At 41.8% G+C, this 16,570-nt stretch overlaps 1 protein-coding gene across 1 annotated transcript in view; it reads right to left on the minus strand.

Moving 5' to 3' along the window:
* Window positions 1-16,570, minus strand: part of TCTE3 (t-complex-associated-testis-expressed 3) — a 34,124-nt gene that overhangs the window by 9,274 nt on the left and 8,280 nt on the right. The window contains exon 2 of the mRNA XM_006876177.1: window positions 9,534-9,740. Within this exon, the coding sequence (XP_006876239.1) occupies window positions 9,534-9,740 (207 nt within the window). The remainder of the gene's footprint in view (window positions 1-9,533; window positions 9,741-16,570) is intronic.

A 16,570-nucleotide genomic window follows, 5' to 3' on the forward strand; every position in this document is an offset into this window, starting at 1 on the left:
GAAGCAGGTCTTGGCCCAGTTTGGAATTTGGAGGAACTCTCAGTACAAATGACTGCTTTGAATTTGAGGGCATGGGGACCACTTTTGCAGCCATTGCCCTTTGTAACCCAGTCCTCGCCCTTCGGCGTGTCCTCACAGGCCACTATTGGTGCGTGCCGCCGTCAGTTGAATGGGAAGAGGAGGACGAGGTGTCTTCTGGGAAATCGGACGCCTCACTAAATTACACAAATTTTATCCTCACCAATTTACTTCGGTAACATTTTAGAAGAAAATGTATTTTGACCTTGTCATTATGCTTCATTGTTCCACATTACCCAGACCGAGGAGTTCATCTATCTGAATACGTGTTGAACACACAGTGTGTACTTGCTACTGGAAGACACCCACCTATTCCCTCATTTCTGTGTCCAGAACCAGACTCACTGCTCGCTGGGCCCAGGGAAAGGTCACTGGTCCTTCTAGGACTCAGCGTCATCCAGCTACATAGCCATCAAGCTGTTGTGGTTTCTGTCAGACTCAGTACAAGTTCACGATTATTATACGTAAACGTAACTGGACCGTCTACTTATTATCAATAACACTGAAGTCATCCACGAGGCAGGGTTCCTTGAAAGACACACCACACAAATGTACACACCCTCAACTTGTTTGAGTGTCTGGCTTAGAGAGGAAGGTGATCAATTGCTATATTAACTGCAATTGACATTGTTCCTGGGGTCATGAGCCAGATGACATTAGACAGAGGCAGGGTTTCTCTAGGTCCTGCTGTGGTGGACGCTCAGAGGACCTCGCCATCTTTGCTGAAGATCACCTCCAACAGGAGTTCAGTTTAGAGACATGCCATGTCTGTGGCAATGGCAACCTCTGTCCACAGCTCAACATCAGGAAAGAGTGCATTCAAGGGATCAGATACAGTTGACGCTTAAACTTCCTTTAGCAAAGAAATGGCTGTGTAGTTACTTTTCCCCAGTGAAAAATTTCAGAAGTACAGAAAAGTAGAAAGTTCAGTTTAATGACTACATGGATATCGTCCACCTAAATTCAGCAGTTAGGAATGTTTTGTGACATTTACTGTCTTCCTACATACATACATGTCGTTTTTTGGTATACCAGATGAGGAAAAGCTTTATCACTGACTCTTCACTCCAAACTACTTGAGCATACTTCCCTAACGAGGGCAATATCTTGTGAAAGCACGCTACGTGACCGTGCCAAGGAAACAAACAATGACCCATAAGATCACAAACGTCTACCATCACGTTCCCACCACTCATCTGTGTTTGTCCCACTTCGGTGGCATGCATGTTGCTATGACGATAGAAGTGATGTCCCTGAATCACCCATGGTGGACAGGTTTCAGATGAGCTTCCAGATGAAGACAGACTAGGAAGAAGAAGAAATGGAATACTTCTGAATGTCTCACCGCTGAAACCCTTATGAGTACCAGTGGAACACTGCCAGATAGCACAAGAATATTGAGTACTGAAACACCATGAATCTCACCAGAATATTGTCACATATAGTGCCAGAGCCCTGGTGTGGTGCTGTGGGTTAATGTACTGGACTGTAAGGTTCATTTGAACCACAAGGTCAGCAGTTCAAGATCGTCAGTCGCTCCTTGGAAAACCTATACAAGGTTGCTTTGAGTCAGAATCGACTTGATGGCACTTAACAACAACAACAACACAATGCCAGAAGATGAGCCCCTCGGATTGGAAGGCACTCTAAATATAACTGGTTAAGAGCTGCCTCCTCAAAGTAGAGTGGACCATGATGACACGAGTAGAGTGAAGCTTTCTGACCTTCATCTGCTGATGGAGTACAACTCAAAATGAGGAGAAACACCTGTAAAGCATCCATTAATAATCTGACCATGGAATATAGAAACCATTAAGCTAGGGAAATTGAACATTGTGAAAAAAATTAAATAGAACACATAAAGATAGATATCCTAGACATTAGTGAGCTGAAATGGACTGGCTTTTTGGCCCTTTTGAATCTGACAATCATATGGTTTACTATGCCGGGAATGACAAATTGAAGAGGAATAGTGTCCCATTCATCAACAAAAAGAACGTAATATCCATATGCCTACAAGGAGGACCAGTTAATACCACTATTATTCAAATTAATGCACCAACCACTAAAGCCAGTGAAGATTACATTGAAGAATTCTATCAACTTCTTCAGGCTGAAGTTGATCATACATGCAAGCAAGATGTATTGATAATTACTAGCGATTGGAATAGAAAGGTTGGAAACCAAAAGGAAGGTTTGGTAGTTGGAAAATATGGCCTTGGTGATAGATTTGATACTAGAGCTCAGATGATAGAATTTTGAAAGACCAATGATTTATTATTCATTGTAAATACCTTTTATTTTTTATTATTATTCATTGTAAATACCTTTATTATTGATTTATTATTGTAAATACTTTATTAATGATTTATTATTCATTGTAAATACCTTTCAAAACAACATAAAAGATGACTCTACACATGGACCTCACCAGATGGAATACATAGAAATCAAATTGACAGACTGTGCAACAGACCATCAATTGCTCATATGAACCTTCAGGCTGAGGCTGAAGAAAATTAAAACAAGTCTATATACAACAGCCAAAAGTTGACCCTGAACATATCCCACCTGAATTTAAAGACCATCTCAAGAACAGATTTGATGCGTTAGACACTAATGACCAAAGGCCAGACAGTGTGGGATGACATCAAGAACATCATAAAGGTGGAAAGCAAAATGGGATTAAGAAGACAAGAAAGGAAAAAAAGACCAAAATGGATATCAGAAAAAAACTCTGAAACTTGTTTTCTCCAGCATAAAGGTGATAAAGCAAATGGAAGAAATGAGGAAGTAAGTAAAAGAGCTGAACAGAAATTTCAAAGGGCAGCTTGAAAAGACAAGGTCAAGTATCAGAATTAAACGTGCAAACGCTAGAAAACCAAAAGGACGCCTTAAGAGCATGCACAGCATTTATTAAACGGAAAGAACTGAAGTAAAAATTCAAGCCTGAACTTGAAATACTGAAGGATTCTATGGGCAAAATATTGAATGAACAGCACCAAAAGAAGATGGAAGGAATACACAGATGTTCAACCATTTCAAGAGGTAGCACATGATCAAGAGTCAATGATCCGGAAGGAAAAAGTCTAAGCATTGGCAAAGAACAAGGCTCTGGGAATTGATGGAATACAAATTGGAATCTTTCAAGAAACTGATGCGACACTGGAGGCACTCATTCACCTATGCCAAGAAATTTGGAAGACAACTATCTGGCCAACTGATTGGAGGAGATGCATGTTTATGCCCATTCCAAAGAGAGGTGACCCAACGGAATGCAGAAATCATCAGACAATACCATTGATATCCCATGCAAAAAAAAATTTGCTAAAGATAATTTTAAAATGGCTGCAACAGCACATTGACAAAGAACTGCCAGAGGTTCAAGCAGGATTCAGACAAGGTTATCATTGCTGACGTCAGCTGGATCTTGGTTGAAATTAGAGAATACCAGAAGGACGCTTACTTGTGCTTTATTGACTATGCAAAAGCTTTCAATTGTGTGGATCATGACAAGCTCTGGACTACATCGTGGAGAATGAGTATTCCGGAACACTTTACTGTGCTATGAGGAACGTGTACATAGACCAAGAGGCCATCATTCAAAAAGAACAAGGGGACACTGACTGGTTTAAAGTCAGGAAAGGTGTGTATCAGGGTTGTATTCTTTCATAATATTTATTCAATCTGTATGCTGAGCAAATAATCTGAAAAGCTGGATTATATGAAGAAATATGTGGCCTTAGGACTGAAGGAAGACTCATTAACAGCCTGCGATATGCCGATGATAGAACATTACTTGCAGAAAGTAAAGAGGACTTGAAACATTTACTGATGAAGATGAAAAATCCCAGTCTTCAGTATGGGTTTCATTCACTTCAGTGTAAAGAAAACCTCACCATTGGACAAATAAATTATATCGTGATAAATGGGGAAAAGATTGGAGCGTTCAGACTTCATTTTACTTGGATCCACCATCAAAATACTCATGAAACAATGTGTCATTAGGCAAATCTGCTGTACAAGACTTATTTAAAGTGTTTAACAGCAAATAGGTCAGTTTTTGGACTAATCCATGTCTGATCCAAGACATGGTATTTTCAATAGCCTCATATGCATTTGAAAGTTGGACAATGAATAAGGAAGACTATAGAAGAATTGGTGCATGTGAGTCATGGTGTTGGAAAAGAATATTAAAAGTACCCTGGACTGCAAGGGAACAGATAAAACTGTGTTGGAAAAAGTAAAGCCAGACACTCCTTAGAAGCCAGCATGGTGAGGCTTGTTCTCTCATACTTCGGACACATCATAAGAGACCAGTGTCTGGAAAAGGACATCATGCTTGGTAAACTGGAGGGTCAGGAAAAAAAAGAACCCCAAGGAAACGGCTTGCCACAGCGGCAACACAGCGACCGCTGGCATAATGGCTTACGTGACGGGCCGGTAGCCACAAGGTCAGCAGTTTGAATCCATCAGCCACTCCATGGGAGTAAGATGAGGCTTTCTCCTCCTGTAAAGAGTTACAACCTCAGAAATCCTTTACAAAGTCGCTATGTGTTGGAACCGACTTGATAGCACACGGCCACCTGTATCATTTATATCCAGCTCTAAATCTGCCCAGGTGTTCCGAGAATGGTTTGTTTGTTTGTTCGCTTTCCTAAATCAGGACTGAAGACGAATTCATGCACTCTGTTTTTGGGCAGATAGTTTTATTTGCCTGTCAAAATTTCATAATTGTACCTTACTGTACAATTAAGGTTCAATTAATGTTCAGTCTAAGGAGCTCTGGTAGCGTAGTGGTTACGAATTGGGCTGAAAACCTTAGGATCAGCAGTTCGAAACTATCAGCTGCTCTGCGGGAGAAACATGAGGCTTTCTGCTCTCATAAAGATTTACAGCCTCGGAAGCCCTGTACAGGGCCGCTATGGGTCGGAACCAACTCCACGGCACTTAACAACAACAACAACGTTCAATCTGAAAGGCAATGTCTCAGAGCAATTTCCCTCTCTGGTATTGGAGTCAGTGGTTGTTTGGAGCAGCAATGAATGGACACAAAGGACTCCAGAGAAAAGAGGCTCCTAGTGATAGGAAACGCTATGAGGGCTGGAACCACAGAGAACCAGTTGAGGACACACTCCAGGGAGGGTGGTGTCTCCTGACCCGGTGTGTCCCTGCCCTTCCTCTTGTTCCTTGCCAAGCTGTGCTGCTCATATACTCACCATCGTAAATTGCATCAACCGGAATGTAATTTTATTGATAAAAGTTCCAATTTAAAGAAGTAATTTTATTATATGATTAAAGGGGTATTGGGTCACCATGAGTTCAAGCAAATTGAGGGCAATGGACTGAGTTAATTTTTAGTACCGAATAAATTAAACATACACTTTTCCCCAATGACTAGATTCGCTGTTACTGAAGGAACACATCTTTTAAAAGGGTGGAGAGCAATTTTCAAACAATGAGCCCCTCCTAGTGTGGTACTGGGTCAATGAAACAGAGGAAAACCCCTGACAAGATGTAGTCACACAGTGGCAACAACAGTGGACTCACGTATCACAACTGTGAGGAGGAGCAGTTCCAGGCAGTGTTTTGTTCTGTTGTGCATCGGATCACTAGGCGTCAGAACTGACTCAATGGCATGGAACAGTAAAGGGTGGAATTAGGTTGGTGGAATCCCACCAAAGAAATTTGCTGATCGGGAAACATCTGAGAGCAGGCAGTACTTGGAACCATAGGTGAGAAGGAATTCAGGAAAGGTCCCCCAATCAATTTAATGAGATCTCCCCAAATTGAATTTGATCCTTAATTAAGGATTAGAGTGAGGGCTCTTTCCACCTGCACAAGGCAGTCTTTGGATACCAAAATTGTTATAAATACAATTAGAATAAGGATCATAATAGTACTTTTGCAAAGTCGAAGTTTCTTGGAAAAGTGTCTGCATTTCAGAGGACAATAAATGCTGGCGAGGGTGTGGAGAGACTGGGACCCTCCTACACTGCTGCTGGGAATGAAAATGGTTCAACCACTCTGGAAAACGGTATGGTGCTTCCTCAGAAAGTTAGAAATAGAAATACCATATGATCCAGCAATTCCTCTACTCGGCATACATACACAAGAAATATGAGTAGATATATGCACACCAATGTACATAGCAGCACTATTTACAATAGCAGAAAGATGGAGACAGCCTAAGTGACCATCAATGGAAGAATGGATAAGCAAACTTTGGTCCATACACACAATGGAATCCTATGCTACCTTGAAGAATAACAATGAAGCTGCAAATCACCGCATAACATGGATGAAGCTAGAGGACATTATGCTGAGTCAAAGTAGTCACAAAAGGACAAATATTGCATAAGACTATTATTGCAAAAATTTAAGAAAAGATACCCATACCAAAAGAAAAAAAAAAATTCTTTGTTGGTTACCAGGGGTAGAAAGGGACAGTAAGGTACAGGGTAGGGGATAATTCCATCATAGCTCAGGTTGGGGAGGGCAATATACAAGAAGGAGGGAAGGAGGGGGTGGAAGAACAAGGTAGATTGGGGCACACTTAGATAGGTTTGTATGGGCTAAATGGGACAGAGGTAAATACTGATGTATGCTCAACTTTGTAGCGACAGGACTCTGGGATACAGGGATTGAAGCATAGCCTGAATGGGTAAAAGAGGGGAAATAATGTTCAGATGTTTAACTGTCTTACGGATATTGGTTTCCCTTGCCTAATATTATAAAATAGACACATGAGTGGTATAGAAAGGAATCCTGGGAAACATGATTACAGAAAGTCTATAACCGATTGGAATACCTAAAAGGTGTTCTAGAACTTGCTCAGCGAAATAGGCCTCTTGCGGAGCCTTTGTAGTGTATAGGACCTTAGGTGGAATCCTGAGCCCCATCCAGAACCTACTGAGGTGGGACATTCCCACTTGAAAGGGTATTCAGACCAGCCCAAAGTGGCTGGAGGAACAGACGATACTTCCTGAAAAATGACCAGCACAAAACCAAAACCAAAACCAAAACCGGCAGTCTGTTTGGCTCTCTTAAGAACAAGCAACTTGTTTGCCAGGGAGCCATCAAGGCAAGCAATCAATCCCTTCTGGACAAACCTCCCTTCAAGACTGAAACTTAAAGGGAACACACAAGCAGGCATGTAAGCTTACTGGTGACCACTTTGGTCTACTGGTGAGTGGAAGTAGGGGAAAAGCAGCAATGAAGACATGGACTGAGTTTGACCACGTTCCATAGACTCCTGTCGACCTTGAGATGAGAGAGAGAAGAGGAAGGGCTGGTTGGCCTGAAGTTTGGGGAGACATGGGAATTACTGAGCCCAGGGACAATGACCTAGCCACAGAGGGTTAGAGCTCAGAGTGAAGCATCCAGCTGATATGAAGTACGCCCAAACTTGCAGATAGTACCCATATGACCCATCTTCGATTGCTTGATGATTAGAGCTTGACTAGAGGAAGACAAGTGTAAAGGAAGCAAGTGTAAATTGCTACAATTTGATGAACTTGGCCTATACTTATGAATATGTTGTTGTTGTTGTTGTTGTTGTTAAGTGCCATCGAGTTGGTTCCGACCCACAGCGACCTTGTACAGGGTTTCTGGGGCTGTAAATCTTTACAGGAGCAGAAAGCCTCATCTTTCTCCCACGGAACACCTGGTAGGTTCAAACTGCTGACCTTGCGGTTCACAGTCCAATTCGTAACCATAATAGTACTTTTGCAAAGTTGAAGTTTTTTTATGCTACCAGAGCTCCTTATACTTATGAACATTTGTTGTTGTTGTTGTTAAGTACCGTCGAGTCGGTTCCCGACCCATAGCGACCCTGTATAGGGTTTCCGAGGGTGTAAATCTTTACGGGAGTAGAAAGCCTCATCTTTCTCCCGTGGAGCAGCTGGTAGTTTCGAACCGCTGGCCTTAAGGTTCGCAGCCCGATTCGTAACCACTACGCTTATGAACATAGTAGCTTAAAATACCAACTGAGAGGGAAGGACTTTCAACATCAAGGATCGATCCTCTCCTCTCTGTATACAGGGTTGATAGAGATGGGCAACTTAGACATTGGTTACCTAAAATGGAGGCGGGGAGGGGGAGGTCTATAAAGGCATGAAGTAACTGGCTTACCAGTTTTCAAGAGGGAGTTTAATTTCAGAGTGTGCGGGGGAAGGTAGAATCCCCACTGAATAGTTTTCATTTTGTCTAGCTGGGTCTGGTGAAAGGAGATGGGGATAAGATTCTTAGGATTCAATAGTGAGTAACTGTTATCATGACTAATTGGGATCGTCACCACTGTAAAGGTAGAAGTTTTGTAACAAAACAGGGGGAGTAGTTAATTTTACATTCCAGGAACACAGGACCCTAGGACCATCAAGGGAGAAGAGCATGAGCGGACTGCGGGATCTTATCCAGAGAAGTAGCGACACCAGAGATGGAGGCAGAGATGAGGACATGGAGAGAGAGAGCAACTGAGGACTCTAGACTCATGGAAAGAGAGGGACTGGGTGCTGGCGGTCAGAAGGCAGGCTTGCAGAATGTGCCCTTTGGTTGTTTGTTGTTGTTGTCAGGTGCCATCGAGTCGGAACCGACTCATAGCAACTCCATGCACAGCAGAACGAAACAATGTTCGATCCTGAGCCAACCTCACCACCGCTGCCACCCCCAAGTCCATCAATGATGCCACCTGGCCGATCCATCTCGTTGGAGGTCTTCCTCTTTTTCTCTGACCCTCCACCCTACCCAGCATGACATCCTTCTCCAACGATTGTTTCCTCCGGACTACATGTCCAAAGTAGTTGTTTAAATGACTATATATTCCTAAGTATATTTGTGTACATCAAAAACAACAACAACAACAAAAACTGGAGGGAATAGAAAAAATCCTGTTGAATGATGATGTACAGAAGGAATTGTAATCATTGCACCGAAACAAAATACGACAGGATGAGTACAAAACCGATGTTCTCCCATGCACACATAAACCATCACTCAATTCACAATAAAAGTTAAAACAAAAATTTGTCTGCATTTCAAACAACTGTTTAATTGAACTTTAGATTCTAGTCAGTTTAAAGAAGAAAACAACCTTTGTATAAATCAGGCACTGCCTGTTTTATGATTTTTTAATATAGCCAGAAACTTATTTTCCATGTATATCCACATATTCAGTGTTTCTTCTTAAAAAAAATTAATTCCCCCAGTTGTGGAATAAGCATGGGAATTTAGGGATTATAATTAAGAGTTGAGTAGAGTAGAAGAAAACTCCATTTGATATAGCTCGTAGCAGCTATGAAGATTAATGACTGCAATGTATTTTAAGAATCACAGAGATAAAATGCTATCAAAAATAAACAGGGGTAATGACACCGCCATAAATCTTAATGTGGTTAATTAAACACCACAGTCAAGAGATTGCTATCATATATTTTAGAAAATATCTATGGACCTACCGTTAGTATCTGCTGCACTTTGATTTCTACCGTGTGAGGTTGGAACTTCTTCAGTGGTTCCATTCTGTATGAATTAGCAAACTTTAGTTTGGTCAAGGCATTCTTCCATTCTTTACCTAGGTCAACAATTGAGTCATCGAATGGAGGCTCCACATACTGAACATCGTGTATTGATTCTCTCAGCCTGTCTCTTAATATCTGTGCATACTGAGGGAACAAGAGAAAGAGAGAGAGAGCCATCTCAGGTTATCGTATGCTGGTTTATGGGGACAGAGCTTGGAAATCTGCTGTGACATGTGACAGACTATGATACTGGGGTGGCCACGTATGAGTGGACAAGTGGTCTTCAAAAGTAAAGTCTGCACAGGATGAACGGCTTTTAGTAATTTACAACATTTATTAAAACACTGTTCTATGACAGGGACAGGCAACTTAGACACTGGCTACCTAAAAGGGGGGAAGGCTATAAAGGCACGAAGTGACTGGCTTAGAAAGTTTTCAAGAAAGAGTTTAGTTTCAGAGTGAGACGGGGAAGGTAGAATCCCCAGTGAACAATTTTCATCTTGTCTAGATGGGTCTGGTGAAAGGAGATGGGGATAGGATTGTTTTGATTCAATACTGAGTAATTGTTATCATGACTAATTGCAATGGTCACAACTGTAAAGGTAGAAGTTGTGTAACAAAAAGGGGGGAGTAGTTCATCTTACAGTCCAGGAACAGAGGACCATAGGGCCATAAAGAGAGAAGAGATGTGCAGACCATGGGAACCTAACCAGAGAAGCAGCGACACCAGTTGGAGGCAGAGATGAGGACATGGAGAGAGGGAGTAGCTGAGGACTCTAGACTCATGGAAAGAGAAAGGCTGTGTGCTGGCAGCCAGGAAGCTGGCTTGCAAAATGTGCCTTTTGGTTGTTTAAATGACTATATATTCCTGTGTGCTTTTGTGTACATTAATATATATGTATATATATGTATGAAAGAACGAATAGAGGCAAATACAGTTAACTGATAGTGCATGGAGGGGATTGTAAGCATTACAATAAAACCAAATACGATTTGTTGACGGTAAAATGTATGTTCTGCCATGTAAATTATCACTCAATTCACAATAAAAACTTTAAGAAAAAAACCCCCACTGTTCTAGTTTCTGTGTGGGGAGAGATATACAAAATATTTACTCAAGAACTACTGTGCTAGGTCCTACATGGGAGTATTCAAATGTGTACCTTTTTCAACATGTGACATGCATGTATAATGGCAGCTCATCCCTGCTGAGGCTCAAGTGTGTCCGGTGCTCCTCTTCTTCAGAGCTATCATTTGATTGAAGCTTCCAGTAACCCTGCTCTAGTACTTCTGGTCCACAGAGAAGACAACTGAGGCCCAGAAAGCTTGGATAACTGGTCCAAGGTCACACAACTAGTAGAGGGCAGAGCTACTGGCTGGGACATGAAGTAGGAACAGAAAAGCTACAGAAATCAGGCAAGTCTCAGAACTGGACCAATCAGCAACAGCATGATAAATGGAGAAAAGACACAAGTTGTCAAAGATTTCATTTCACTTTCATCCAAAATCAACGCAGTAGTCAAGAAATCAAATGACATCTTGTATTGGGCAAATCTGCTGCAAAAGGTCTCTTTAAATTGTTCAAAAGCAAAGATGTCATTTTGAGGACTAAAGTGCACCTGACCCAAGGCTTGGTACCTCAGTTGTCTTGAAATGCATGTGAAACTGGCCAAGGAATAAGGAAAACTAAAGAATTATGCCTTTGAATTCTGGTGCTGGTGAAAAAGATTGACTATACCATGGACTTCCGGAGATGCACCGAGGTACTTAGAAATACAGCCAGAATGCTCTTTTATAGGAGAGTTGACGACGGTATCATATTGGGAAGACCCAATCCTGGAGAAAAACACCATGATTGGTAAAGTAGACGGTGAGTGAGAAAAAGGAAGAAAATTGGTAAGTTGACACAGTAGCTGTAACATCAGTTCAAACACAGTTGGAATTGCGAGGATGGTGGAGGACTGGGGAGTGTCCCCTTCTGTGGTACACAGGCTTGCCATGAGGAGGAACTGGCTCAATGGCACCTACGAACAACAAAAGAAAAGGGACAGCTCAAACACTGGAATAGAAGAGAAGACGGCATCGGAGTAAGATGTCAGATTAGTAGCCTTGTTAATTGGAGGTTTAGAAGTTCTTGTCTCATTTTCTCCATAAAATACCCAAGAAGCATGGCCAATGGCTGAGGGGGAGAATGGTGGAAGAGAGGAAGAATGTGAAACTTTGGGTCTCAGAAGGTAGAAATGACTTGGGAAATATACTAAGTATACACTAAGGCTGAGGACCATTCAGATTTCACGATCACAAATTTAAAATGAGAAGAGTAAGAACATATTCTGCTTCCTTAGAGCCACAGTCTGGTTTTAGTACAGTTGCAAAATATATATGCAGCAAATAAGATATAAGCGGGGTAGGGATTTTGCCAGGAGGACAGTGAAGGGAGGAGCCGCAGGGTAAGCACTGGACCACTAACCACAAGGTCTGTAGTTCAAACCCACCAGTTGATCCTCGGAAATTACAAACAGGCGGGCTAGGAGTCAGAACAGACTTCACGGCACGTAACAAAAATAACCAATGACGGAAGACAGGGGAGTTGAGGAAGTATGTAAGTGAATAAATGATCAACTATGGAAGAAGCTAACCTTTATACTAAAGAAAGTAACGTGTGTGTGGCAATGAAAACTTGATAGTCATTGTACTGGTGAGTCCAGTGGAGTGATGGGACTACTCGTAGGTGGTGGTTATGTGCCATGGAGTCGGTTCCGACTCATAAGGACCCTGTACAGGGTTTCCGAGGCTGTAAATCTTTACGGGAGCAGAAAGCCTCATCTTTCTCCCGTGGAACAGCTGGTAGTTTTGCATGGCATGTACTTCAAGTGAGCTGGTCCGTTTTTAGGTATATGGGTAGGGAAAATGTTTCCTCTTCAGCAGGCTACAGGGAACAGGGTCATCAGGGGAGAGCCACATTTCCATTGGAACAGGTGAAGGAGAGGTTTGGATAAGAGGCTTACGATGGAGAGAAATGTGCTCACCATGCTGCTGTTAGGTGTCGGTGAGTGAGCCCCACCCACTGCGGGCCCGTCACGTGGACAACAGACCCAGCCGTTGTCTGCTGCTGCCCATCTTCACAATCCCTCGTAGGCTTGCAGCTCCGTGCCCAGGGCCAGCTCAGACAGTTTGGGGAGTTGTAAGTCTTTCTTCCTGGTCTCTCTTATCTGGAAGCTCTGTTGAAACCTGCCCACCATGGGGACCCAGCTGGTATTGGAACTACTGGTGGCATACCTTCCAGCATCACAACGACAGGTAAGCCACCACGGTCCAATAAACTAACAAACACAGGGTGGGTAGCTGTTCTTAGTATTTCCTTAGGGTTCTTTTAGTGTCTGTAGTCTCAGGTGATAGTCTCACATCCATTGCTGATTTTAGGAATTCGTGACATTTCCCACTGATTAATCTGGTTTCAGAGGTTAGCAAACTTCTGTAAAGTGCAAGACTTTTTAGGCTTTGTGAGACAAATAGAATCTTTGTCTCTTCTCCTCCTTCCTCTGTTGTTTTTTAAAAAAATATTTTATAAACAAACCAATTTAGCTCATAGACTAAAACAGGCCTCAAACCAGAATTTATTTGCCTGTAGGCTGTGGCTTGCCAATGCTAGTTTGGAGGCTTGTCTATTTTAGGTTTAAATTTTGAAAAAATTACCTTTGTTTTCCATTAATTTTCTCTGTTATTATTTTACTATTTCATGAATTTCCATTCCTGTTTTTATCACTTCCTTTTCCTGCTCATTTGGGGCTTGATTTGTTCTTCTTTTTCTAATTTCTTGAGATGGAGGTTGAGATCATTGATTTCAAATCTTTCTAATATGCTTTGTTGTTGTTAAGTGCCATGGAGTCAGTTACAACTCATAGCAACCCTGTATAGAGGGCTCTGGGGTGGCTGGTGGGTTTGAACTACCAACTGTGGTTAGCAGTCCAGTGCTTATCTAGCAGCGTCATACTAGGATTCCTTCTAACATGCTTAGTGCTACAAATTTCCTTCGGATTACTCCTTTAGTTACACCCCCCAATTTTAGATATGCTGTGCTTTAATTTTTATTTTAAAAAATATATATATTTTTGTCTTGTTTTCTTCTTTGACCTACAGGTTTATATAGAAGTGTGCTTATTAGCTTTCATTTAGTTTGGGATTTTCCAACTATCTTGCTGCTACTGATTCACAGTTAACCACTGTTGCCAGAGAATGTACTCTCTCTGATCTGAAAATGTTTACAGTCATGGAAACTCATTGTCTTGCTTCTCTTGTTCGATCTCAGCAATCGCTCCATATGCACTTCTGAAGGATGCTGATTCGCTCATGGCTGCACGGAATGTTCCACAAACATTGATTAGCTCAAGTTATACAACTATTTTTGCTTACTAAGTCTCTGTCAATCACTGAGAGGTGATTTCAAAGAAGTCATCCGAAGTGATCCTAAAATGAGAGCTTCAAACTACATGAAGCAAAAGCTTTATGCATATCCTCTTGTATATTCGGCTATGTTGCAGATTTCATCTTGCACATGGAGTTCTGGTGTGGCGCTGTAGGACAAGCACTTGACTGCTAGCCTCAAGGTTTGCAGTTCAAAACCTCCAGCCACTCCTTGGAAACACTATATATTCGGAGTCATCATGTGTCTGTGAGTCACTGAGTCAGAACCGATTCAGGGGCACTTAGCAACAACGTGTTGTTGTTGTTGTTGTTATGTGTCGTGGAGTCGGTTCCGTCTCATAGTGACCCTACACAGGGTTTCTGAGGCTGTAAATCTTTACAGGAGCAGACTGCCTCTAATGAATTGTCTCAGCATTAAGAAACAACCCTCTTTACCCTTTACAGTATTCTTTGTCCAGAAAGGACTTGGACATAAGGGCACCCTAACTAATCCTGCTGTGGTACTGCAGGTTAATGCGCTGAACTGCAAGGTTGGTGGTTCAAGCTCACCAGCAATTCCTTGTAAACCCTAAACAGGGCTGCTGTGGGTCGGAACTAACTTGACAGCACTTAACAATGATCACAACTAGCATTAGCATAGAGTCTGTTTCCCATCAATTTAATTTTAGCCTCTTTCTATCTTAATGTTGAAGTGCTTCTGGTAAACGGCATATAGCTTGGTCTTGTGTTTATACCCAGTTTGACCCTTTCTGCCTTTAAACTGAGGTGTTGAGATCTTTTATATTTTCTGTGATGGTGGAAATGGTTGCATTTACATCTATCATATTGTAATTTATTTCCTATTTGCTCCACCTTTGTTTCCCTTTTCTTTTTATAATTTCTTTTGAATTACTTTTTTAAAATTTTTCAAAAAATGATTCCATATCTTTTGTTGGAGTTCTGGTGTGGCGCTGTGGGTTAATACGCTGGACTGCAAAGTCGTTCAAACTGCAAGGTCGCAGATTCAAGCTCACTAGCTGCTCCGTGGAAACCCTATAGAGGGTCGCTATGGGTCAGAAATGACTCGATGGCACTTGACAACAACATAGTCTTTGTTGGCCTATTAGCTTGACCGGTTTCCAGTGGTGGCTTTAGAACTCATCCTTTCCAGGTTACCTTCAAGCAGTACTTGACTATTACTGAATGCTGTATACTAGAGTCCTGGTGTGCTGTTCTACAATAAACACTTGACTGACAGAGAGATCGGCAGTTCCAGCTCATCAGCCACCCCTCGGAAGTCCCATGCAGGGTCTCTGGGAGCTGAAACCGACTTGACAGCACTCAACAACTAGCTGGAAGGGTGGCAGTTTGGACCCATGCAGAGACACCACAGAAGGTAGACCAGGTGCTCTGCTTTGCAAAGGTGACAGCCTCAGAATCCGAGAGGAGCAGTTCTGTCCTGCACACAAGGAGCCAGACAGCTCGACAGCCACGAGGAACAGCAATCACACGGGGCGTAAGAGCCTTATAGTGCTACACTCCCCATCTGGCTGTTGGTGTGCATGCCACAATCAGGTGTTGTTTTGGCTTTAAACAATGATTTTAATAAAATGAAGAATAAAAGTATATTTTATATTCATCTATATTTTTATCACTCTGGATACGTTTTATTCCATTGTGAAGATACAGATTTCTAGTTGGCATCATTTTCTTCTGTTTAAGAGACTTCTAACATTTTTTTATAGAGTAGGTGATGAATTATTTTAGTTTTTATGTAGTTATAAAAGCCTTTGTCTATGAAAGATAGTTACAAGTATTCTTTTCAAAGGTACTTCAAAAATATTATTTCAACATATTGCCAGATATTTTCACTTAGTATAGAATTCTAGGTTAACTGTTTCTCTCAGTAATTTAAAGATGATACCTGTCTTCTGCCTTGCATTGCTGTTGAAGATAATTCTGTTATTCTGATCTGTGCTATTTTGTAAATGTGTCCTTTTTTGTCAGGTTACCTTTGAGTTTTTTACGTATCATCATCATTCGTTTAAGCAATCTGAAGATGAATGCTGGCAAAATTTTTGTTTCTTGGGTTTGGAGCTCTTTGAGATTCTGGAATTGGGAGGTTTATAGTATTCATTTATTCAAATAAGTTTTTTCTTCCTGTCTGTCCTCACTCGTCTCATTTGAAGACTACAGCCGTCGGGAGATCAGTTACTATGAGGACTACAGCCATCAGAATATCAGTTACTGTGAGGATTACAGCTGTAGGGATATCAGTTACTGTGAGGACTACAGCCGTTAGGATATCAGTTACTGTGAGGACTACAGCCGTCAGACTATCAGTTACTGTGAGGACTACAGCCATCAGAATATCAGTTACTGTGAGGATTACAGCTGTAGGGATATCAGTTACTGTGAGGACTACAGCTATCAGACTATCAGTTACTGTGAGGACTACAGCTGTCGGGATGTCAGTTACTGTGAGGACTACAGCTGTCAGACTATCAGTTACTGTGAGGACTACAGCGGACTACAGCCGTCGGGGTATCAGTTACTGTGAGGACTACAGC

This window comes from Chrysochloris asiatica, unplaced genomic scaffold (genome assembly GCF_000296735.1).
Source record: "Chrysochloris asiatica unplaced genomic scaffold, ChrAsi1.0 scaffold00361, whole genome shotgun sequence".
NCBI lineage: Eukaryota > Metazoa > Chordata > Mammalia > Afrosoricida > Chrysochloridae > Chrysochloris > Chrysochloris asiatica.